General features: G+C 37.7%; 2 protein-coding genes across 5 annotated transcripts in view; one reads left to right on the top strand and one right to left on the bottom strand.

Moving 5' to 3' along the window:
- Positions 1–2,955: 2,955 nt before the first annotated feature.
- Positions 2,956–10,636, bottom strand: tmed5 (transmembrane p24 trafficking protein 5). 2 transcript variants are annotated; one of them, XM_059341422.1, is made up of 4 exons: positions 10,307–10,636; positions 8,806–8,903; positions 7,813–7,993; positions 2,956–5,425 (listed from the first exon to the last, which is right to left on the bottom strand). In XM_059341422.1, the coding sequence occupies exons 1-4, from the start codon at positions 10,493–10,495 to the stop codon at positions 5,207–5,209; spliced, it is 687 nt and encodes a 228-aa protein (XP_059197405.1). In that variant the 5' UTR covers positions 10,496–10,636; the 3' UTR covers positions 2,956–5,206. The 2 variants fall into 2 exon arrangements, with proteins under 2 accessions (XP_059197405.1, XP_059197404.1); XM_059341421.1 differs by having other exon boundaries at positions 7,807–7,993.
- A 1,542-nt stretch (positions 10,637–12,178) lies between these two features.
- Positions 12,179–26,920, top strand: part of suco (SUN domain containing ossification factor) — a 56,309-nt gene continuing 41,567 nt past the window's right edge. For all 3 annotated transcript variants that reach the window (XM_059340813.1, XM_059340814.1, XM_059340815.1), the window contains exon 1: positions 12,179–12,458. In XM_059340813.1, coding sequence (XP_059196796.1) covers positions 12,406–12,458 — 53 coding nt within the window. In that variant the 5' untranslated portion in view covers positions 12,179–12,405. The remainder of the gene's footprint in view (positions 12,459–26,920) is intronic.

Here is a 26,920-nt window from a genome sequence, read left to right on the forward strand (position 1 = left end):
AGATCCAAGTTGGATCCAATAATTATTTCATTATTATTATTATTATTGTTGTTATTATTATTATTTTAAATTCGATTGTAATGTACCTTATAATTTTATCGGACTGCTGTACTTATTCTGTCTTTAAAAGCAATAAAAAAGTTGTTCACAAAAAAGAGCTGGTTCTGTGGGTGGAGCCATGTTGGACACACTGGAGGAGGTGGTGGAGAGATGACCTGTCAACATGTTGCAGGCCATCTTGAAATACCCGGATCATCTGCTACACAAAACCTTTATGGAGCAAAAACAGCAGTGGACGGCTCCTCTCTCTCTGTTGCAGGACGGAGAGATTTAAAATATCCTTCTCTCCTACAGCCATCAGGCTGTCTCATTCTTCAATAACATACACAAGAGCTAACAGACTAACAGAATTTTCCCTCAGGCTTAAATAAAGTAATTTGGATTTTTTTAATTTGATATAACCAACTCAAGTTCTTTTCCTTTGCCAAGGTGTCTGTGTTGAACATACGTGGGCCCTTCTCTGCTGACGTAAGACCTGCAAACACACAAACCAGCATGCCTGCAAGAAGGTAAACTATGATTTACTCTCATGATGCTGAAGGTTTGTCATTTTTAAATAGATTGCCAGGTTGACTGTAATATTTATCCATATTCTGTCAAACAGCAGCCTGCCAGTGCGGTCTCAGGCGGCCAGTAGACCTGTCAGCTCAGGCCAGTTGAGGATAGGGTCATGTTTTGACAAAGACAGTGTTTCCCAAAGGACCAAATCATCCACACAGCGTCTGATTGGCCAGTAAGTGTCATGAATTAATTATAGATTTTAGACGTAAGAAGGAAATTCCTACTGAGTGCGTCATACATAACAAAAAAGTTGAAATTGTTTCATCATACAAATACTTGGGGACCTTTTTTGACGACCATCTCAAATTTGATGTGAACACAGATTTTATAGAAAAGCGAGGACAACAGAGAATTCATCTTCTCAGGAAACTAAATTCTTTCTCTGTCAGGCCTGTTATTCTCTGTTGTTTTTATCAAGCATTTATTGAGAGTCTTTTGTGTTTTTCCTTTATCTGTTGGTTTCATTGTCTTTCAGTCAAAGACAGAAACAGCCTGACTAGTATTGTGAAGTCATGCTCTAAGATTACCAGAGTAAAACTAAGAGACTTAAGTTCCTTTTGCAACCAGCAAATCCTCCATAAAGCAGAGTGCATTTTAGCCTCCCTGAGCCATGAATTCCTAGGTGTAAAACAAATCGCTTCTCCAAATCATTCGTCCCCCTTGCACTAAGACTTTTAAATTCTTCATAGGGTTTTTATTTATTTTTATCTATTTTATTTTATTTTTTCCCCAATGTGTCCATTCTAAGCTCCATGTTGTCTGATGTGTGTTGTGTTGTGTATTTGTGTATTGACTATTTGTTGCTGGCCATGTGGGCCGTATGAACCATAACAACCTGCTGCTCAAAATGAATTGCCCCTTGTGGGATTAATAAAGTTGTTTGAATTGAATTTGAATTTGAATCAAAGTGAAGTACTGTGAGGTTGAGTAGTGATGACCAAAACAACTTCCTTTCCTTCAGTTCTCCTGGGCTGCGTCCGCTGTGCTTGGCAGGGGCCTCAGGTTCTGCTCTGCAGGATTGTCTGATCATCACGTCTCTGCAGCACCAGATCCAGAAGAAGACACCAGATTGTCCAGCTGCTGCACGTTTGAAGAAGCCCTAGCTTTCCTACAGGTATTTGCATTACAGTTTGATACACTGGCTCCATATACAGTACATTATTATAATTCAGTTGCCTGTTCCGTAAAGCAAGGAAGCAAAGTTAGTCAGACTAATGCTACCTGTACATCAGAAGAGTTTGAAAATATTTGGAAAAGACTCCTGGAAAACTATCAGCTCACATCTAAAGACAATTATTTAGAGTTTTTAGTCTCAGACTGAGATTTTAGACAGACTGTGAATCTTGCAGGGAAACTATTTACAAGACTACAACTAGATTCTTTTAGCATTTTTTTCCTAGCATGTAGTAGAACCTCTTAGAAGCTTACAAAATGGAGGAAGAGCAGCTTTTGGCTCCAGCTGCTCTAGTGTGTCCAGTGGTTTGTGTTGAAAAAAACAACAACAAAAAGAAGAGAAGACGCCACAAAATGCCTCCTCACAAAGCTGAAAAAGAGTTTGTTTTTCTGACATGAAAAGTTGACTATTTTACAGTAAAAATAGATATAAGGAAGAATAAAGGAAAGGAAAATTTAGAAATGAATTCATGATATACATTTATGTCGTATTTAATTGTGTTTAATTTAATAATTATATTTATCAGTTTTATCAATTTTCATTTAGTTAATCATACATTAATCAGCCATTATTTATTACTTATGTATACATTTATTTATACATTTTAACTGGATGTCCTTACTGTTCTCTTTACTAAGAAACAGCGCCCCCAAAAATCCCGCTTGTGGCCATAAATATATGACATCACTATATTTTTATTTAGGACTGAGCTTACTAGAATTATTGTGATGTTACTTTTTCCTGTTGAAGTGGTTTTACTGGTTTTACTGGCCTGTCTGGAACCGGGGACCTTTCCCCCGCTCATCTATTGGTTGGTGATTGTGTTACGTCACTGAGACTTGAGATAATATCAAATACGTTTGATATGATCCAAACAAAGACTAAGAAAAGACTGATATGAAACAGAGCAGATTACTACCTTAAACTGCACCATGCAGATGACGGGAGCGCCATGACTCCAGTAAAACTCCTAGATTTACTAAAGACTTCCAGTTTTTAGTCTGGGACTGGCAAAATCTTTTGGTGTAAGCCCAGCATAAGTCAGACTAACTAAAATAAGCCTGGACAATTTGGAAAACTGGCTTTATGGAAAAGGCCCTAGATTTTATTTTTTCAAAAAGCACATTTTTACTCAGGAGGAACATAACAGAACACAGAGGTCAAAAAAGGTATGATTGTTTAATTTATACACATTTACAACTACAGGACATTAGTTGAATAAATATATTGTAACTTCACATTCTCTCTTCCCCCACTGGTCCATCAGGATAGTAAAAAATACTTTTCAAAGACAGTTCAGTTGTTGACCCAGAAACTTTAACAATGTCCTACTCAGCAACTTAGAAATAGAAATAATTTTTAAAATATTTGTAGACTTTTATTTTTGTAGAACTCTGATGCACTTTAAAATAAATCAGTAACTTCATATTGCTAATCCGTTACTTACAGGATGTATAGAATCTCAACATACATTACTTAAATTAAACGCTGGATACTACAGTGAGATCAGGTGGGCAGAGGAGCACAGGATGGTGATAATTAATTAATTATTAGCACTTAAACTGAGGCAGAGGATGACCATTTCTGACAACCATTGATAGGCATTCTATGGTATTGCAGGGAGCCGCGATATGTACATACTGTATGGCAAAACTATCTTTTTAAAGCTTGACAAAGTTTTACAGCACTTCCAACATAAGGCTGTTAACCCATTGAAGCCTGGAAAGCAGATACGTCGTTTTGTAGTATTTGTATAAGCTCTCAAATACTTTTTGAATTTAATTTCTATCTGCTACAGAGGCTGAAAAATCTATTATTTAGTAGAAGCGTTGACACTTCTGTTGAATTTCCAGAAAAACTTCAGGTTTTGGAGCTTATTTTAAAATCGCCCAGAGGTTTTACAGACGTTTTAGGCCTCAATGGGTTAAATTATAAAGGCATTAACTCACTGTATGTTTGTCTCACAGCACAGGGCAAACTCAGGAGATGGCAGCATGAAGCTTCCAGCAGGGTAGTGAGTAACCAAGTTTCCTGTGGAGCTCAGTAAAGGACAATAAAATAAATCCTCTCAGCAACTATAACCAACTGTAGTGTCTCAATACTGCATAGGAAACGAGGGATGCACAGCAGCTCCTTCACTCACACGTGAGCACGAGTTGTGGACCCGTTTCTGCTCTCCATCATGTTAAATTATGCTCCGAGAACATGAAGACAAAAATGTTGTTCTGTGGCATCAGAGACAGTGCAATAATCAGATGTTAGTTTGTAACGATGGCAAATAAAATTATGAAACGAAACACACAGATACAATGTTTTTAAAAAGAAATACTGATGCAGCCAAGGCAGTGAATGGCTCGTGCATATTAAAACTGAGCAGTACACCCATGTAGTAGTGGTAATGACCTTCCAGGTGTCAGAAAAGATAGAAATAGACGTTAAGTCACCAGGGAGACAGGCAGTGGGCCCAACATCTTCACACAGTAGGCGGCTGTAAACAGACACCTGCCAGCAGCAGTGAGGCTTCACAGAGGAGGCTGGCTGCCATGCAGGCTGCAAATCCACAAGTCACGGCAGAAGGAAGGAGAGTAGTAGTCATTGAAAGATTTGAAGATGGCCCGTTTCCTTTTCTCCTACTCAATGGCCCCTTGAGAGCAGCATTAGCAGCATGGCCCCACTTAAACACCTGACTTTCCAGTATTGGCATGAAAAGGAGGGAAGGTACGACTGGCACAGACTGGCAAAAGCTTAATACAAACCACTAAGGCGTCTCAGTAACACACAAGTACGTTTTTTTTTTTTTTAACCACTGTATGGGGAAGACTTGCTGACTGATTAGTTGCACTTTCTTCTCTTATTTGGAAGAAATAAATCAAATTCTTCAGACAGATGTATCATTTCTTCATCTAGTTTATATCAAATAAAAACATGCCCTTAAGAAAAAGAGGGCTTTTTTTTGGCAATTGGCCACTGGCCTGGTAACTTTAGGCTCCGTTAGAAAAATAGTCACATCATGAACGTGCTTGTTGTGCTGTGCTTGTCACTTTCTGGGAAGAATTACAGCTGCTAGGGAGGACTAAAAAAAACAATTTTTAAATAGAGACAAAGAGGGTTTTTTTCTGTAATAAAGAGACATGAGTTTGCAAAGTAGAGGGGCTGATAGTTCCAAACCTGGGACTCCCACTGTCCCCCAAACTCCAGTGGACAGAGGACCAGAGCAACAACAGAGGTGATTTTGTTATTAAGAATGTCAATGTCCATTTGTTTGTGTTTGTGTGTGTCCATATGTGTGTTTAGATGACATCTTGTGTTGAAAAAATCACAAGCCAGGAGATCTGCAGGAAAAACAATCCCAAAGGTTTCCGAGGGCAGTGCGGTAGTGTCTCTCTCTGCGACCCTCCATTTGGGGTGGCGTTATGTACGAATTTTCCTTTTATCTTCAAACAGTGAGCGGACCAGGTAGACCTGGAGCGCCGAGACACACATCATAACAATGAGATTTACGACGGACCAAAGGTTCACCCTGTCGAAGTTACTCTCCTGGAGGTTTCTGTCGCGAGCCTCGAACGCCCGCAGCACCGTCTGGATCTGCACACTTTTACCCAGCCGGGACTTCACATTGTTGATGGTGTCCTGGGGGAGAGGAGACGCACAGGTCAGACTGACAAAATCTGAAAATAAAAAGTTATAGAGACAACATTGTTCCATTCATGTCACTAAACTGACTTAACCCTTAATAGGGCACTCATTGAAATACTTTCAAATTCCAAATTTCAACCCTAGAGAATATTGGAGGATATTACATACAGCCAGAATGTGGACTGTGGAGTGTGTAAAAAAAAAAAAAAAAAAAAAAAAAAAAATCATACGGACCCGGGGGAGGGGGGTAATATTTTGAGAAAAAAAGTTACAAATTTATGAGAAAAAAATCTTAAATTAACGGTAAAAAAAGTTACAAATTTGTGAGAAAAAAAAATCTCAAATTAACGGTAACATTTTTTACAAATTTGTGAGAAAAAAATCTCAAATTTGTGACCAAAAAATCTCAAATTAATGGTAAAAAAAATTGACTAGATTAAAGTGGCAAATCTACGAGCGCATTTATGAGATTTAAAGTGGTGAATCTGTGAGAAAAAAGTTGTTTTCCCCCCCCCCCCACTTTTCTCGTAAATCTGCAACTTTTTTCGTGCAGATTTGCCACTCTAATCTAGTAAATTTGCAACTTTTTTCTCAAAATATCTACGTCTGTGACGTAGCCTGATCTTTACTGATTAGCTGGAAGAAATCCATGTAGTTCTACGACCTCACAGAGAAACATGAGGACCCAGTTTTGATATCCACACTGAAGTTACCAAATATATTTCTTCGCCCAATAAAGGGTTAAAGCACAAAACTTATGAAGTAGAGTGATCTCAGGGGACCGTTTTGAGTTTGTCAATGAGTCAGGTGTGGTCCTTCTTCCATGGGAAAACAACTTTCTGCACAGCTGGAAGTTAAATTTCCTGTAATGACTGACTTGACTTTTGACACAAATTTGAACAGTTCCTGATGAAGGGGCGTTGCAGGCTATTGTGGTCCAAGCTGAGACAATTGGCTGCTCTGAGCCAATAGGTGAGGGTTCATGTCTATTCTTGTGACAGTCTCATTGTGACTTTGCATGTATAAAGGTTTTTCCATGGATTCGGGTCAGTCTTGTCTTAGTCCTGCTGTGCCAACATGAGTTTCCACCACTGCCTCACGGCAGGAGATCACTGCACCACTGGGCTCTTGCTTTGTAGCAGGACCAACCACTGCCAACCCCTGACCGTCTCCTTTCTCTAAGATCATGCATGTCTGTGCTGGAGACTAGAGAGAACGTGTCCGTTAGGGTGGCAACTAATAATCTCTTACATTATTGATTTATCTGCAGATTATTTTCTTGATTCATTTAATTTTTTTTTGTCAAAAAAATGTCAGAAAATAATAAGAAATGTCCATCCCAGCTGCTCAAAGTCCAAGGTGTCTTGTTTTTTCAGTCCAAAACCCAAAGATTTGCAGTATAATGCTATTAAAAACAGAGAAAAGCAGGTGGAAAACAGCATTTTCTCCAATTTTTTGCATTGAAAATTACTTTAATAATTAATCAGAAAGATTATTTTTTCTGTCAATCAATTTATTATACAATAGATTAATCATTACAGCTTTACTCTCTGTCCAGTTCTCAATATTTCTGCAGCTTCTACCTGCAGCTCTGTGGTTTGGAGTTTAGCTACGCTCCAGTTCTCAGGTTTGTACTTTAAGATATCAACATTATTATAATGACTAATTTCATTAAGCCACATTGTGTTTTTTTCCCCTTTACTGCTCTTGCTGCTACACAATAACTGATGGGATACTTTTATTGGAAAGAAATTATTTGGTTGTCCCAAAGTTAGTAGAGATTCATTAGATTGTAATTCAAGTATTGTAAATATTGTTTTCTTTTATTGTTATTAGTTTTTCTTTCCTTAATTCCTTTAAAATGAATAATAGAATTATAATAATTTATTGTAAATATTGCTTTCCTTACTGTTATCTTTTTTTTTCTGACGCTTGCTTTGGCAATATGTACAGTGTTATGTCATGCCAATAAAGCCAATTGAATTGAATTGAAATTGGTGCTATAATTTAATAAACAGGGTCAAAACCAGGTCTGATCAAACACATATGATCATATTCTGCACTACTTCGTTCAGCGAATAATTAAACATACTACAGGGAAGAATGGTACACCACCCTTGCTACCATTGAAGGTAGGTGATGTGGTGGGCTGCATGCCATTTTGATGGCCTGTTGGGTCACATTGCCCCCTGTATGTCATACTGTGATTATATGTGGCACAGTGACAATTTAGGTGGGAATGACAAGAAAGGGACAAAGTCTAAAACACCCAGTGAGAACAAAACAACACTGAATACATTTTAACTTCTCACTGGTGCCATTCACAAACCAATAACACAACTTTTCTTGAATGTCAAATTGAAAATTTTCTTCACCCTCACCATGATGTCCTCCAGCTTCATGTCCAGCATGTCTGTCCCGTGGACATACTCCTTCCAGTCGTCCGGGTCTTCGTCCGTTTCCATGTTGTCCAGGATCAACTCGAAAAAGATGAGCTTCTCGGAGACGGAGCTGAACGTGTTGTCAAAGCAGAACATGTAGTCTCCGTCCTCTGTCTCAACACTGTAGGGAAAGAATAGGCGGTAAGAGCTTGCACGTGGATCCGTGTCAGTAATAGGGTTGTCTAAAGTATCGATACTCAAAAAAGTATGGATACTAAAACGTTGTATCCGGATACAATACTCATTTTCAAAAGTATCGAGTATCTGAAGCTTGTTATCATAGTTGCAGTTTCTTTTTGCACAACTGTTTTTTATTATAAATATTTAACCTGTGGTTCTGTTAATTTTTACATGTTGCATTTTTCTTGTTAATAACAATATTTCAGTGAAATTTTGGGGTCTTGGTTTTTCCTGAGTATCGGTATCGAGTTGAAAATTTTAGTATCGTGACAACCCTAGTCAGACTACATGTTGTATTTTAAGAAATGAGTCAAAACTCTTGTCTGAAAACTCAAATATATTTGCTAAATTGTGTGTCTACTTGAGTAGAAGTAGCTTCAATGTTTATCTTTTTGAGTTGTCTTTTTTTAAATAAATCTGATAGTGTATACAGCGCATCCTTCATAAGATCCTCTTACAAATTAAGTCTCAGCTGGACCTTCTTTTCACATATCATAGTTGCAGTTTCTTTTTGCACAACTGTTTTTTATTATAAATATTAAACCTGTGGTTCTGTTCATTTTTACATGTTGCATTTTTCTTGTTAATAAAAATATTTCTGTTCAATTTTTGGGTCTTTGTTTTTATCCTTGTGGTATCGAAAATGGTATCGAGTATTGAATATTTTCCTGAGTATCGTATCAAGTTGAAAATTGTAGTATTGTGACAAGCCTAGTCAGTAACGCATGTTCCTAAATCACCTGTGTAACTTACGTGTGCACTCCATCTGATTTGTGGTAGTCGCTGAACAGCACTTGGCCAGAAGGAGAGGAGATGTAGAAATCCACATCAAGACCTGCACCATCTAATACCTGTGGACAGTTCAATCAATCAATCAATCAAACTTTATTTATATAGCGCTTTTCATCCATTCACGCCTTTACTGTCTAAGCTCCAACGCTGTGGAACAAGCTCCCCCTCAGTATCAGGGCAGCTGAGTCTGTGTATCATTTTAAAAAACCCACTTGTACAGACTGGCATTTGTGCAATGATTTCAAACGTCTTACACATATTTTAATTTTGTATACTATTATTTTTGCTTGTTCACTGTTTTTGATGATGTTCTGTTATTTTTGTTTTAACTGTTGTATTGCCTCTGTGATAATGTACTTTGTAAAGCACCTTGTAACCCTGGTTTTGAAAGGTGCTATAGAAATATAGTAATAAATAAATAAATAAATAAATATAAATGCAACTCAAAGTGCTTTACAAAAAGTTGAGGACATTTGAGAATACTGGAGACTTCAGTACATGAAAACAATACTATAAGTTTGTGTGGCATGATATTTCCTCCATATAGTTTGGCAGCGCTTAATTTCTGTATTCATATATTCAATATAAGGAATGCTGTCCTCATTCTCCACTGAAATGATGAGCCTGAGTACCTTGTCCTCCAGGGTAGACACTACAACAGATATGTAAAAAGCCTGTGATGTCTCCCACAGGTGATAGCAAAGTCAACTCCCTGACATCACTTAACTTCTAGAGACACCAGAAAGTCAGACTCAGAGTTTCATTCAGTGCTTTTAAGCTGCACACTGACTGGCATAACAGGTTCCCAACAATATGAATTTCGAGGTGTGGGAGCCAATAAACCTGCTGGCTCTGTTGCTCAACAGTAGTTAACATAACAGTATATCAGTATGGTGGAAAAAGTAATCTATAAAAAAAAAAGAAAGTATTATTGCCACTCTGTGAAAATACTACATATGCAAGTAAGTTTTAAATAGTTTATTTAGCCTAAGAAGAAGGAGACTTTTCTCAAGCCAGAAAGAAACACGTCATCTTTAAATGTTTCAGGTACATTCAAAGTAAAAAAAAAAAAAATCAAATTTATCAGATTTATGGTTTTGACTGGACAGGAAGTGGATGAAAAATAAGGAAAATAATATGGAAAGTGCCTATAGCTGTCAGATAATACGACATGTGCCTGTGAAATTTATTGGACAGGAAGTATAAAGTTGCATAAAATAAAAATACCCAAGTACCTGAAATATGAACTTAAAAGGGAGAGACTACATGTGCTGATTTGATCTGAAAATAAGAACCACAACATGTCACAGTAACCATAATAAAAAGGGGAAATCAACAAGTGTAATGTTATGTCAATGTTGACTCTCCCCTCGGGTTATCACGGCAGACTGAGATAGGCAGTTTACTCAGCTAACGTTAAAGTTCCACGCAAGATTATTTCCGTTATGTAGATCTAAATCACCTGATATTCAATCTCCAGTGAGGCGTCTTTCTTCATAGACTGGTAGAAACACTCCTTGCGACCGGCGGGGAGCGTGAATGTGAAGTCGCTGTCCAAAGACTGGGAGAAGGCAACCACCACCACAAACCTGTCCGGGACCAGAGCCACAAACACGGACAGGACACACAGAATTACCCGGACCACCTCCATAGTCAAGCCCGAGTCCCTAAAGTCAAAAAGAGCCAAAAACGGGGCTACAAAAGCGAGCCACTGTGTTGGTATGTGAATGGCGGAGCGGCTAGTTATGTTCGCCCAAACTTCACTTCTGTTGAAATGTTCTCACAGAGTACGGACGGCTGTCCACAGCTCAGGACCCCGCCTGTTTAAAACTACATAATTTTATTCTTTAAACTTCAAGTAATGAAGGATCAATTCGCTATATATAATTTTTATTATTATTTTAGAGTACTCTGATTCATTCATCATTCGATAAAATAATAATACATATTTTTAAGTAAAGGCACGTTTTTATGGGCCCTTCTCGAAATGCACTTTGGGATATGTAGTGTTTTTTAGGCAAAGCAATGTGGGTCAAACCTACAGTCTATGGGTCAAACACATAGACTGTATAAATAGATATATAGTAAGTGTATTAAGTACAAAACCCAACCCATTAAACATTTAGATAAGGAAGAAATGGTTGATAGGCCTAATATATATATATATATATATATACACACACACACACAAACATACATATACGTGTATATATATACTTATGTAGATGTGTGTTATACATATCATAATAAATAACACTTTTTCTACTTTAACATGTAAAAGTATGCTGTACTACAGAAGATATTTATATAAGGTATGGTACCTTATATAAATATCTTCTGTAGTCTACACTTTAAATATCTGTTTTATACCCTTTCATACTATACTGTGTATATTATATATTTATTTATATATATATCTGTGTGTGTGTGTGTGTGTGTGTGTGTGTGAGAGAGAGAGAGAGAGAGAGAGAGAGAGAGAGAGAGAGAGAGTGTGTGTATCGTAATATTACCTCTTGAGTTAAATTGCATTAAATGCAACATGTAAATTATACAGATATTTATAATATGATAATTACATGATGCAAATTGAATAATAAAATTTAGCTGACCCTGATACTTAAATGCGTATTAAAACTGACTCAAATCCCTAAGATCCATCTAGATGTGTGACATGTATCAATTATTAACCTACACATCCACCAATGGTTTATTTTCTATTTCTTTCTATTTTCTTCATCTTCTCTGCCAACAACCTTTCTTGTAGTTTATTATCTATCATATGTTGTTTTGCTGTGTTAAAAAACAACAACAACAAAAACCCCATTTTGATCATTTAAAAAAAGAAGAATTAAATGTAGCTTATTTGCACTGAGCTTTGATAAAGAACGGCTGTTTTACATATTTTTTCAGGATGGTTTTAGACATATATTTCTATACTATATGAAGTTGGTATGGCGATGAGAGAAAAAGTACACAATGTTCACATTCCTCACCACACACCTCATCGAGTTAACAGGGCTTCCACGTGTATCGCTTTTACAAAAGAAAATGTATCAGAATTAGTCATTCGTATTTCAACGTTAGGCATCAGATGATTGAGCAATAAACTTTAGATATTGCGTGCTTTAATGATTTGCTTATCAAAATTGGGGTGACGCGTCCTGCTCCACAGCCACCAACTCATCCTCAGTCCAAGGGGGCGGGGTCTTGTCTAATACGCGATGTTGCCATGTGTCTTGTGATTGGTCAAAAAAATCCACCGCTCTGCTCTGATTGGCCAGACGCGGAGCAGGGGGTTGAACTGAGCGCGAGCAAAGCTACCCGTCAACAGCACGCAGCAGTCGCTGTTAAAGCTGAAAAAGAAGCTGACAACTGAACCGCACAATGAAAATTAGCACACCTTAAGTGTCGGTTTTAGCTACAGAAGATAGGTATCTGTTTAATTGTAACTAACACAGGTCCGCGGCCATCAAAAATCTTGCCTTTGGTGTCTTGTGTAGCCGTGAGAGGTTAGAGAAAAACCCCCCAAAGAGCGAGGATGTTGGTCCCCGCGGGAAGATAATGAAGAGGCTGCGCGTTTTGTTGGTGTGCCTCATTGTAGCTCTCCTGTGCTGGTAAGCTAAGCCCCACATCTCCATCTTCATTCACATTTTTAATGGCCTGTCACACACATGACAACAGGCGAACCATGTTCCACGATGATTACACTGCCTGTCACATCGCTTCTTTTTTTGTTGCATGATGTCTTTTGCCGCATTATACCCGTTGGTTATCAATGTTCAGTGGCACGAGACCTCCCTGCTACACAGCTAACCTTATCAGCTAGTCACAGCGCGTGCTGTGTGATGTTTAGTTGGCCTGAAACTAAAAGAATAGGCTCCAAATGGTTTTGTTGGTACTTGGTAAAAAATGGTTGATAGTTTGTTGTTTAAATGATTTTTAGTGGGTTAGTAGGTTAGCTAGCCAGCTGTTGAATAGCAGCAAAGCTAGCTAATCTAAACCAGTGAACCAGGGGCCGGATTCACAAATGTGTTCTTAAGATAAAATAGGATGCTCCTAAGAATGTTCTTAACCCTATAAAGCCTGAACCATTAAATAATTGCCAGATTTTTTTTTTTTTAAACTTGAGTGTTTATTGAACCTGCTGACAGATAATTTAAAAAAAAATCCAAAAACAATAGGGATATATGATTCTAATTTGTGTCATATTTGATACATCAGTTCTTTTTGTGCAATTTGTTGCTCACAGTTTGTTTTTCTTGAACTAACAAAAACATTTTTAACCTTTTAAGGCTTTACTTTCTTTTAACATTTTCCTCAAACATGCAAAATATTTTTTTCCATATAACACAACATCATACATCTGCTTATATGAAGTTTTCACGCAGCAATGACTGATCCACCAGTGGAACCTGCATATAATTTTTGCTATATTTTGTATTTTTGTGCAATTTGTTGCTCAGTTGTTGTTTTTTTTCAACACATGTATACATCAGGTTTTTCAGGAAAAAAATATCACACTGATGATGTATAGGTCTCAAAAACTTGTGTATCAAATATGATACACTTGGCTTTATAGGGTTAAATGCTATTCACCATATTTTTTCTTCTTAAGAATTGTCGCATCTCTTAGGAACTTCATAGTTTTCTCACTTAGGATGTTCTTAGATTTTTAACTTAAGATCACAATATCATTAATTAAGTAGTATCAAATACAACAACTGCCCCTGTGATTTACTGAGAGTACATTGTAGTGTAATCGAGGAACATGCCAGAATAACTAGAATAACAGAATAACCAGAAAACTGCCAGAATAAGCTTTATGTGATGCATTCACAAAAAAACTCCTCTGATCAACTTTAATGAACAAAATTTGTTAACACATTGTCTAGGGCTATAATAAATGTCAAAGAAATCAAATAAATATCATACAAATTTGTTCATGTAAATCCAAATGAAGACTAACCTTTCCACTGTAGCTGTTTTAAGACTGGTGAGGGCTTCTCCTAAAGTTGTGAAGAGATATGAGAAGAAATTTAAGAACTTTGTTTTCAAGAATCTCATTTGTTCTCAAGTTCTATCTTAGCAAAAAACTTAAGGAGAAAGTTAAGAAAAAAACTAAAGAAAAGATAAGAATTTCTTCATTAATACCAAATCTTATTTTGTCTTAAGAACAAAGTTAAGAAAAAAGTAGCACTTAAGAAGCATTTTTTTCTTAAGGATGCTTTGTGAATCAGGCCCACTGTGAATGAAATGGTTACTAGTCTGGCGGCTGGTAATGTGGACAAAGAAATGCTAAAAATGATAGTTACAAGCCGTGTATGCTTTCTCTTGAAGCCTTATAATGGTACAGTTATAATTGTCTCTTCCTGTAACTTGCTGGCTTCAACTCATAATTATGTGACAATGGGTTGTTTTGCAATTAGTCAAGTGATCCTTCTAAACAATGCCACAAAATTGTGCCAAATCTTCTTGTTGTAATGTGTCCAAATTGATGTCTTAAGATTTTTTAGTTAGTCTGGGCAACAGATGAGATGCCAGACAATTTCTAATCATATGTAATAAAGGAAAGAGCATTTGTGGGAAAAAAATTAATAAAATGCTAGAATATGATCGCATTGTTAAACTTATTTATAGAAAAAAAAAACGGTAGTAGTCAAATTTAATTAACTCTATATGGGTAGACCATTAAGTGCAAACACAGGGTACATGAGATCCTCTGCATAACCCTGAGGAGTAAAAGTAGGGCATTATACTTGAAAATGTAACAGATCCATTATTAGATTCAACAATGTCAATAAGTTGCATTATAAAACATATTGTGTGTGTAGTTCCTCTTCAGAGAACATGCACTGTGAGGACACATCTGTTAGTTTAACACAGCTCATGAATTAGTTTAATCGCAGAGGCACGGAGCAGGTAACAATACACAGAAATGGGATTAACAGCTAACATGCCACCTGTATCCAGGTTGGTGACTCAGGAGCAGCAAACCTTTTAGCGTGTGGCCTGCAGCGTGTTGAGCTTTTCTCTACTGTCTCTTCTCCTGATGATTTTTGTTGTTGTTTGGAGGCCGAATCATTGTGGGCGAAAGAAATGTTTGAAAAACTAGATATGAAATACAAGACCCCTTTGGTGGACCATATGTTTTAGAAAGAAACATTAAAAATTTCAGTTTGTTAAACTCCGACAACTTGATTCTTACATATTACTTCAGATGTGAAGCCATTTCTTTCATTATAATGTTTTCCAGGAAATGATGACCTAATACCTGTGTTACAAGTTCACAGCCTCCAGTAGTTCTGTACTGGTGACACAAGGTGTAATTACATCTATTTAATTCTAAAGGCTCCTGATATTATACTCCAAAACAGGTAGTGCTTTTTTTCTCCGTCCTATTTCCTCATAGCAATCGGAAGCATTATAGTATACATGTTTTGCAAAAGAGATACAAATTGGTTTAATATAAGTCTAAATATTCGGTCAGAATGAAAAGAAAAATAATAGCTCACTGGATCAGACTGTGGTAAATCCTCCTCTCAGTTTGTAACCCTTGTACCTTTTTTTCTCTGAAGGATGATCACATTCCCAAAGATAAGATTATTTCAGAAGAGTTGAGGTATTGCTCAGATAAGATGTAGCATACATTTCATCTTTACAGCAGGCAAACAAAGTAGAAAGAACATGAAGGCCAGTTAAACAGGCACACTGACTGAGGCATCAACACATTTGTAGTTGGGCCTTTAAATTCAACAAATATTAAAGGGATTATTGAATTATACATTTAATTTACAAATGAGAACGCCTTCCCTGGTGACAAGTATATATTTGATTACCTTGCATGTCAGGTGTTTGCTTGGTTGCTGCACTTTCCCACAAACTAACTAATGACCATGCAACCACACGCACAGACTTCATTACCGATGCAAACCCTTTTTAGCGTGCTGCTGTCGGCTTCTCACTCCTCCGTGCCAGCTCTCACACATCCTAGTGGGAACAGAAACGGGGAATGCAGTCCTTGCAGTAATCCAAAGGTTTCCAAGGCAGCAGTCATTTTAGGCAGAAAGGGGCTCTGTATGGGGAGGCTGGTGGCGGTGGGGTGCAGTCTACGTGTGTCATGCTGCCATAGTCAGCAACTCTGGGGTCTTAACTCTGTGTACAGTATGCTAGCTTAGGCTGTCGACATCAGCACCACTGGAGAAAGTGTACATGTTTGTGTGAGGATGCACGTTGTCAGTAATAATAGCTTACCACATACATATTTTCTCAGACTACTTTCTGGCCTAGTCGTCTGCTGAGTGTGGTGTGTTCGCAGTTTTCTCTCTGGTAACACATTGTTTGACTCTGTCTCAAACAGTTGGCTATTCTGCTATTTCTATATTCTGTAAAACTACCCAAGTAGCAGAATAAACAATTGGATTGTGATGCTCAAACAAAATAGCTGCACATCTTGTCGTCATCTCATTCTGTCCCTGTGTCATAGGCTCATTAGTTTCACAGCCGTTTAAAGATTGTTATTATGTAATCTGATTAGCACTCATGAGATAACTTTGCAGCCAACCCACCGACATGGGACTACATATTCTATTACATTGCAAAACTAGCAAAGCATTACAATTCTCTTGAGCATGTGCAGGTAAAATAAAGTTGTCCATCTAGTGTTCTTGAGTTTTAAATGTGCTGACACCCTTAATTATTGCCTAATTTAGTGTTTTTTGCTGTTGATTAATGTTATTAAATTACTTTGATGCAGTTTAAATGGCTCTAGAGCCCTGCTGTGTTTTTGCATTGGCATAATTATAACCAAAGAGGTGTCTTAATGCTTGTGTCGTATGTTTTGACAGCAGTCCAGTAACAGGACACCATAGGGTTTAGCTCACCCAACCTGTTTCCTTTCCTAGGTCATCTATAGGATGTGGCGCTCTATAGGGGCTGCATGTCCTCTGATACTAGATTAGAGTTTCCCAACTCACTGCTTTAGTTCTTGAGCAATCTTGTGCGTGAACATATGTTTGAAGGACACCATTTTTGGCTATAAAAAAACAAACCCACAGTGAGTTGGCAGGCCCATGGAGTTTATCAAATATAGCATCAGGTAAACTCCACACTTGTTGTGAATAAGCAAAGGTTTCAAAATAGATTTCTCAATGTGTGCTCCTCTGTCTGAATGGTGTCCTCTAAATCTTGCACCAAGGAAACGTGAGCGCTATGCAAAGAAGGAAGTCGAGGGATAGCTAGAGGACCCTCTCGTTAAAAGAACTATGCGTTCAGACCACGTTGTAAAAGTTCCCTTTTTGGGGGCAGTTGTTGCATAAGTAGATCCGCCAAGTGTTGCCCACATGTTCGAGTGTCCAGCAAGACTGTTGTCACTGATAGTAGAGCTTGTACTTCCCACCAGTAGACACTCACCACCACCTTTAGTAAGTACTGAGAGAAAATGACAGAGAAACAGAGGAGGCTCTGTGTGTGTTTTTGGCTTTTCCAGCCATGAAGGGGGAGGGGGTTGGAACTCGAAGGTGAAATGAAAGGTAACAAAGCCGTCCTTGGGACACAACGATGTTAAGCCTTTTCCTGAAGCTCATCACCTTCTAGCTATTCATTTCATCTGGCTGCCTTGTAACTTTTATGGTCTTGTAACCCTGTATGGCTGCTGTGATTTGGAGCATGTGTCTCCACGTGCTTTTTTTTTTTTTTTTTCTCCTATTAGCTCTGCTTTCATGAGACCACTCCTTCTGTTGACTGATATTGTCCTGCTGGAGTACTTGTGAATACAGTTTGATCCATTTTAATGTCAGATTGTTTACAAAAAAGATAAAGGTAAATTCTAGAGAAATACCAGATGTATTACACCTCTACATTTGAGATACAAATTCACCCTTAAGACTGAAACTGATAGTGATACCTGACATGACTCTGTGACGCTTTAATATCGAAACAAGATTGGAGATGGCGCAGTTTGATGCGCTTCATATCACTTTTTGATGCATGTTTGGTCATGCCAATTAACGTCACATTCTGACTTACTAACTATTCTAACTATGATCAGTTAATCGAACCAAACCTGGATGTATTGAGATACAATGCAGGTATACTGTTTGCAGATGTCCAAATTGTCTTGAAACTTACTTATGCATAAGCCCCCACACACTGTACCGCCATGAAGAGCATGTGGACACACCCATACACATAGAGACATACATACAAGGTTTTATGACATTGTGTTTTAGTCAGACCACGTGTGTGTACTATGGCTTGGGTACTTATCCTTTATGGGCTATCTTTCTGAGCAAAAATGCAGTATTTCTTAACTGAATGATATCTAAACTACTCTCTATTTTAACATAGAAACTTTAAAGCCATGATTAAATTACAAAGAATAGTATTGGACATGCTTCTAAAGCCAAACAAAGAAACAAAAGCCACAAGGTTATCTGTCTGAGCAAACGTGACATTTGACTTACATGTCAAAAGAAACAGCAGAATCATCCTCTCCAGCAAGACAAACAGAAAAAGGCTTCTTGTACTAAGACAAAGTCGTTTGTTGTCCTTTTCTCTAAATTCAATCAAAGCCTGCAAGATGACCTGTCTCTGTTTGTATTTTGATCAATTTGAAAAACAGATTAGGTCAGATTAGTCTTTGTTTATATATATATATATATATATATATATATATATATATATACATACATACATACAGTACAGGCCAAAAAGTTTGGACACACCTTCTCATTCAATGCGTTTTCCTTTATTTTCATGACTATTGACATTGTAAATTCATCAAAACTATTAATGAACACATGTGGAATTATGTACTTAACAAAAAAGTGTGAAATAACTGAAAACATGTCTTATATTCTAGTAAGCAAAGGGTGGCTACTTTGAGAAATCTAAAATACAAGACATGTTTTCAGTTATTTCACACTTTTTTTGTTAAGTACATAATTCCATATGTGTTCATTCATAGTTTTGATGCCTTCAGTGAGAATCTACAATGTAAATAGTCATAAAAATAAAGAAAAATGCATTGAATGAGAAGGTGTGTCCAAACTTTTGGCCTGTACTGTATATTTAATGTAAATGTGTGACCCTAACATTCAACAATTAAACCTTCCTTTTCCTCAACTGTTGGCTTAGAGACTAGAGGCTCAATAACTGAGTCCATCTTTCTGTTGTTGTAGTAGTGTTCAGTACTTCAGACTGGCAGCTCTAGTTTAGGAGGCAGAGCTGGACTGGCACTCCAGAGCTCACCATTGTTTCTGCCCACTGGCCATGGAGACTGTCGAGCCCACTGAGCTCTCCTGCCTGCCGGCCTTCCTGTCTCCCAGCTGCATCCCTGTATGTTATTGCTTTCCGCTGGTGGATTTTTAGAACACGAGAAATGTGAAGTAGTCGGATTGAGCCAACTCCTGACCTAACCTGTGGGTTAGGTGAATTGAGTACACCAAGGTATCTAAGGTGAACTCTTAGCGGGAAGGCTGACTGATCAAATAATATCAAATCCAGTAGCAAAAAGATTTCTCCAAAAGATAGTGAACATAGAATGCCTCAAGTGAGTATGAATTGCGTGATGCGTGCTGATCATAATCCAGTCAGACTGCAGTTTATACAAAATCGTTTAGTTAGGCCGCAGTTTGTTTTGACTTCTCACAACAGTGGCAAAAAGAATCACAGGGAACAATAAGTAAAGCCCAAACTTTATGAGAGTATTGTCTGTGTTTACTTAAACAACAACAATTGGATAACTGAATAACAAAAATATCTGCTTTGTCATCCCAGTATTTTCAGTAAAGTCTAAATACAAATAAAAAGAGTCATGACTGGAATTTTAGTATAAAACAATGACACGTGATCTGTGTTGGGTGCATTGTTGTTTTTAAATTAATAATGAAAAACGATAGCTCGATGTTTACTCAGACAATATTTCTCTAAGCTCATTTGAAACGGCATGTCCTAAGATGCACTTGTTAACCTTGCGACTGTGTAGATGTTTTTACAGTCAACTTCATCAAAAATATGCATGCACATGTCGGAAATGGAAGTGGTGTTTTGCCCAAGTCATCCTGACCAGTTGGCAAGCTTTAACATGGATTTAACACTGTGAGCAGCATCAAAATAAAAAGTTAAATATTACAACTACAGATTAAAGTTCTACAGTATTCCATCAGGATCATGACTAGTTTAGAACAACAGGTGATTGCATTTATTGAATGACTTTGTTAACTGGTATTTTTCAGCCTCAGTAAATATTCTGACCAAATTATAAACCCAAGTATTTCTTTAAAATTGTTAAAACATTAAAGGTGTTTATGAGTAAATTTACATGTTTGCTCTGTGTTTTCAACTGCTGCAGTTACTAGGATGATTCATTTGACTGAGTCACCAGTTAAGACAGTTACCTGTTAATCTGAAACACCAACAACATCTATGTCTGCAGGCTGTTTTTAAACCACCACTGGACTGAGGACACCAAATGTGTTTTTACATTTGACAACTGAATATGTACTGTATATGACCTCTGAGAATGTAGTTGTAAGCATCTAGTGACTTGTATGATTGTAATTTCTCGCTGGTGTAATGTTACACACTAGGTTATCTCACTAATTGGGCCACTTAATTTATTATTTAATTTATTGTTAATTTATTCTAACCACTCACTAATAGCTCACAGATCTAGAGGTTCGTCACCGTTTGTTTAAGTTAATTTGTTTATACATGAGAGGACAGTTAATTTCATGGAGCATCTTAATTAATAAACAACACAGAGATAAAGAAAGTAAAATTACAAAGGAAATAGCAGAAATTGATGAAAAATACTCAACTTCCCCCTCACCAGACTTGCATAATCGAAAACTATATCTTCAATCAGAACTCAACTTACTTTATACAACAGAAACCACAAAACTCCTTGCCCAAGTAAGACATAAACATTATGAATACGGAGAAAAGCCTGGAAAGATATTATCACATCAAATAAGAGAACAAGCGGCAACAAGATTGATTACGCAGGTGAGAACAGAGTCAGGAATAATTACAACAGATCCAGTAGAGATAAATAAAACCTCGAAAGTTAATTTGTTTCGATTGCAGTCACGATCTTTGGTGGTCAATATCGTTTACTTTGTGTCATAAACTTTTACTTTTTTATGGCTAAACCTGAATCGTTGAAAAGCTTTCTGTGTTTTGTGAGTTGTACCATTTTGCAAAAAGGTTCAATCAAGACACTTTTGTCTTGATTTTCTGGCAGCAGGAGCTTCTTCGTAGAATCCTGCTGCTCCCATAACGTTTTTCTGAGAATAGGTAGGCTCTGCAGTGAGAGCTGAATGCAGGCCAGTAGCCTTAGGCTCTGTGAGTGGTTAGAAAGAGAGTATTCTTGTTTACTGTGTTAATGAATTCTGAGGGTGGAGATTGCTTGGTCTTATAGGTAGAGACTTGCGTCATACAAACAGTGAGTGTTTGCCTTTGTGGGAAGAGAGTTGATTGATTTGACTATTTGACAACTGAGCATTCACTTCGACCTTCTTCTCTGTTTGAAAACTTTTGTGGGCATACACTAAACATATTTTCTTAGCTATTAAAAGTGCACGTGGTTCAACAGGTTTTTAATTGCATGCTATATGACAAAAAACATTTAAGGCATGAAAATGTTCCATCTCAAGTTATTTAATGCATCTTAAGACATTTCTAGTAGCCAGATACTGCCTCCACTTTGAGTTTTTGATAGTTTATTGCATTAAAATGATTGATTTGCTTTTTCCTGCCTTCTGAGAGAAAGGCACTATTTTTCTCCTCTTGAAAATGCTCTGGTTTCTTCCCTTCCCCTCCCCCTCTCTGGCTCACTGCTCTTTACTGTTTACCTTACTCAGCTACCAACCACCCCGGCTGTCATGCTTGTACTCCGTGTGGTGGTCTTTTTCTCTGTCTTTCTTTGTTGCCTTTTAGGCTTTTATGCAGTAAGTATGTGACTGTGTGCATGTGTATCTTTTAACTGTCAGGGTGAGGGCAATGTACAGAAAGATACCCTGGCCCTTGTTGACACACAGGGCGAAAGAACATTGTGTACTAAAGCTACTAATGGCATGTTTAGCTTAAGCTCTCATAGGAAGACATACCATTAGCATCGCATCTCCTCCCTCAATTCGCCTGCGGAACGCAAGATCCCATTATCTTATTTCACAAGCCAAAGTAATTTGATTTGTAATGGACATTGGAGTCTAATGGGCAATATGGAATAGGCTCAATGTTTCAGATTATTTACGCACTACTGTATCAGTATAATGTGTTGTTCAAAACCCCTAAAATCACAGTATTCCTGTGGGTTTCCAGTGTCTCGTTTTTAAAAAAACACTGATTACTTGCTCCATAGAAGGCCACTGTTTGCATTGGAGTACGTATGGTTAATGTAAATGTTTTACCACGCTGCAGCACATGAGAACACTGTGTACTGAGGTGAATGTTTGATGAGTTTTTGTTCCCCTGCTGTGCCTGACGATGCATACATCGACCAAGCAAGCACGTGTATTGTTGTCTCCACACCCTCCCTTTCTATTGCACACTGGCAAAGTGGCTTTTCCTATCAAATTACATTATATCACATGGCTGCGTCCTTCGGTCTCATTGTCCCGGGCCGAAGTCCCTGATGTCAGATTCCCAAGCCTCTTTGATCCCTGTCTGACTGGGAGCGCTGCTTCACTGTTGCCACCATACTGTGACTGTGGCTCTTTTGTCAGTATCAGAGAAAAGATGTGCATTTAATTCATTGATGATACAGTATTATGCAGCACAGACTGGTATATATATATATATATATAAAAAAAGATTTCACCTCTTTCATGATGATGATTTTAAAGCCAGATGATAGAATTGCTTTGTTGTATGACCAGAAACTTGCATTAATACATTTTAATTATCTCTGAGAAGAATGCTTGAATCTTTACAGTCCGATTACAAAATCATCGATACTTTTTGTGGATATTTCTGGTCTAGACGGCTTTTCGGCTCATCCCTATCTACGTATCAATGCAGATACATTTTTTGAAAAGCAAATAATAAGTTAAATTGTCATCAGACGAAAGTAGACATCTTATGCATAGTGTTAAGCTGTGTTCATCCAAAGCCCTAGCGTCGTGATTGGTCGATACTACTCATACTACAACAAATGAATTAAAAGTGGAAATCAGAACGCTTCTGATACCAAAATCTTGTCCCTCAAGCTACAGATTCTGCATTCATATGTGTATATATATGTTTATAAAGTTAATTTAAACACAATGCACTTTGTTTTATGCCATCGGTTTGTATGACACATAAACGCTTTCATCTTCTTTCATCAGCAGCTAGAGGGAACACAAATCTTTTTTTGCTCCATCAGTTTTTGCATTTACAAGACAGTTTATTCATGGTGTGCTCAAACCCTCTCTGCCAGTCATGTCTCAAGACTTTCATTTAACAGTATAGATAAGTCTGTATATATAGCTGAGGTTTAGATGATACTATCAGAATAGTTGCATCAGTGATTTTCATGGACAACACACAGGCCTCTATCTGTTCAGCTGTGGCTCTGAATGAAAATGTCCTTAATGTTAGCAGGCCTCAGGCATGTTAGACTTTTTTTTTTCCACCAGGTGACTTGGCCTACTACTCAGGCGAGCTTCCAAATAGAGGTGTGTCTATTCATTCACACTACATCCTAGAAAAAAAAAGCTCCTGTGTACATTTTGGAAGATATACGACATGCGTCACAGAGCCGGTTTAGTCCAAGAAGGATCCTTTTAGATCTGGGAGGCAAACAGGCTTTACAAATAGCTGAAAGTAGTGTCAATTATAAGGGTATGTGGCCTATCGTTGTATTATATGTTTGATCAAACTGTGATTACCTGCCTCAGGAGAAACAGGATGAAGTGGTGATGTTCTTCCAGGAACTACTGGGCCCTTGCCAGTGTGTTTATTAGCATGACATTTACAGGAATAATAAGAAAGCTAACCATCAGGTTCTTCTGAACTGAAAGTGTGACTTCTGTTCATATAGGCACTTTGCTGTTCCATTGCTTAAACAGAGCTTTAGTAATTCAAGCTAATATATCATCACCGATTATTTTAAATGCATATGGATTGATTGATATGTTAAGCTTGTATACTGTCACCAGCATTATTTAAGAGAGGCCCCCTGTTTGAGATAAAGACTGAGAACCTCCCTGATCAAAGCACATCTGGATCCATTGTTTTCTCTCCAAGGAAATAGATAGGAGTTTAAGCACATGTAAAACATTATGGTCATATCTCCCTCATTATGACTGAACTTGCAACTTTGAGCTCAATCATAGATTTTTTAAAACTTAAATGTCAGTTAAATGTATTTTCTTTGGCTTTTAAATCAAAGATTGCTTCACATTTTCTGGGTTCTGTGCATTCATGTTTGTCCTATCACTTTTCACCTGGCTGAAAGATGAAGAACGTATGATGCTAGTACTCCTCAGGCCAAAAGCCGGACCAAAAAAAGAATCACTCTGAGAGTTTTGGGCCAGTTAGGACTCATTTTCTGCTCTGAAAAGTACAGACCCAGATACTGTTTTCCAGGAACAGGCCTGGGTCATGATTTATCGGAGGAGATAAAGTGCACTGGGCATACATCTATTTTTCCAATACGGCAAGTCAGCACACATCATTATAGCACTTATGGAAATGAGCCTGCCACTCCAACCCATAGGACTGTATGTAAAGATGATCAGGCGGTGGAGTCCCTTAATCAAGGTCCTGCCCCAACCAATCGCAAGTCAAACACAGATATCAATCATGATATCATACTATCATTATATACTATTATAGCCTAAAATTACAAATTTTAGCCACGTATATCAGAAATATGAACACTAAATCATGCAAAAACATGATAAGAACTACCTAAAATGACAGAAAGGGACTTTTAAAAAAAAAAAAGAAAAGTATTTGACATGTGCTTTGATTGTTTAGTTTGTTGCATGTTAACATGGAGGGTGCAGACCTACACTGCTGTCCAAAGCAAGCCTTGTCATGCCCCGGGCTGGCTTTGTGAGTTTTCATAAGAAGAGAATAAATAAAACACACAGAGCCACAATTTCTCCTTGTTTTGAAAGCATTCACGACAGGATATACCAGGGGAAAAGACAGGGCATTTTAGAAAATTATTTTTCAGAAAAAATTCCCTCATGTCCTCACAATAAACATAACCTTGTAGCCAGTCACGAGCCAAGCCTCTGGGGACCTGAGCTGAACTGTCTTTGGATAACAAATGCACCACAGTGGTAGGGTCCAGTTAATAATGGGGATATCCTTGGTAGTCAAAGTCTGTGCAGTAGTGATCGGGTGGTGGAGCAGCTTTATTGATCTGTCACAATATCAGTCATGATGTCACACCTTTTTATAGCCTCAAATAATGAATTAAAACCACATTTTTCAGAGAAATGAACACTTGAACAGATATAAGCGGGATAAGAACAACCTTAAATGACAGAAATTAAAAAAAAAAACTTTTTCTGAGGTGCTTTGATTGTTTAGTTTAAAAGATGATTAGAGAATAGAGCAGCAATGCTAAGCCTTGGGGCTCATGTATCTGTAGCAGCAAGGTAGTAAATCTTTGTTTTGAATTTGAGTTTCCTTGAGTGTGCATTTTAATTTCAGGCATAAGGCAGAGCCGTCACGGTCCAAAAAAAAAAAGCCTTGTCATGCCCCGGGATGCCTTTGCAAGTTTTCATTACAAGAGAATAAATAAAACACACAGCCACAATTTCTCCTTGTGTGAAAGAATTCACGACAGGATATACCAGGGGACATTTGAGATTACAATTTGAATAAAAATTCTTCATGTCCTAAATTTCCTCCCAAAGAAAATAACCTCGTAACCAGTCACGAGGAAAGCCTCTGGGGACCTGAGCTGAACTCGGTGTGTCTTTTTGGTTAGCAAATGTACCATGGGTTATGTGATGGGGTCTGTTTAAAACGTGTGTTTATGTGAGCAAGTAAGAGTTAGCTATTCACCAGTTCAGCCACTATGTCCTGGCTGGCCTGAGGATGCACCAGTGTAAAGGATTATGGAGGATCAGCAGGCTTTGAAACAAACTGCTGCTCGACATTATTCCATGCTTCGATGTAGAGAAAAATTAGAACGCACATGCAAACAGGCTCAGTCCTCTCAGCCGGGGCTTTTAGGCTCTGCCCCCCACTTTTCCTCCAACCAGTGACGACATGTTTTTGTCTGCCTGGCAGATGCGCTGCCCTACTTTTACAGGCAGACCCTGGCACACCTCCCTGCCCCACAATCCCCCTCTGCCCACGTGGAGCATGGATTCTCTGATTTTTCTCCTTATCTACCATTTTATCTCTTTTGGTAACGCTTTATATTAAGGTCCTTGTAATAACCATTAATTAACAAGTAATAAGGCCTTTGTAAGTCCTTACAAGATGCTTATTAACATTATTGTGTGTGTATAAGCTTATATAAGTGTTAATAATGGCATTACAAACACCCATGACCCACCTATTATGTCTTTGCCATGCCTTTATCAATCTTATTTTGTTTGCTTATTGATATTAAAATATACTTTATTACTCATCTATTATAAGTTCTTACCGGATCTAAAGCGAGAACAATGCCTTATTACTTGTTAATTAATGGTTATTAAGGACCTTATTATAAAGCGTTTAAACCGCTGGATTTATCCGGCCTTTTATTGGGTGTGTGTGTGTGTGTGTATGCTCTCACCAAGCATGTGATTCAGCTTTGTGAGTTGACAGATCAGTTTATAAGGAATTCACTCCATCGCCATGCTGTTCTCCATGTGCCTCTCTCACATTAAACCATCTCCCAGCACCTCACACCATACATCAAGAATTATCAGTACTTCAGTGAAAAACATCACAAGACCCTCTATCTTTGGAAAGACAGAAGACAGACATTGCAGCTGCAGATTTCCTGCAAAATTCCAGGAATATTTAAGGCAGAAACATTCCATAGGAATTATCAGGAATTCATGGGAAAGTATAAAAATAAGAGTAAAATGTCCTATGCAGACATAATCCATACATTTACCCTAAAATCCATAAA

The sequence above is a fragment of the Centropristis striata genome, chromosome 9, assembly GCF_030273125.1.
Source record: "Centropristis striata isolate RG_2023a ecotype Rhode Island chromosome 9, C.striata_1.0, whole genome shotgun sequence".
NCBI classification, from domain to species: Eukaryota; Metazoa; Chordata; class Actinopteri; order Perciformes; family Serranidae; genus Centropristis; species Centropristis striata.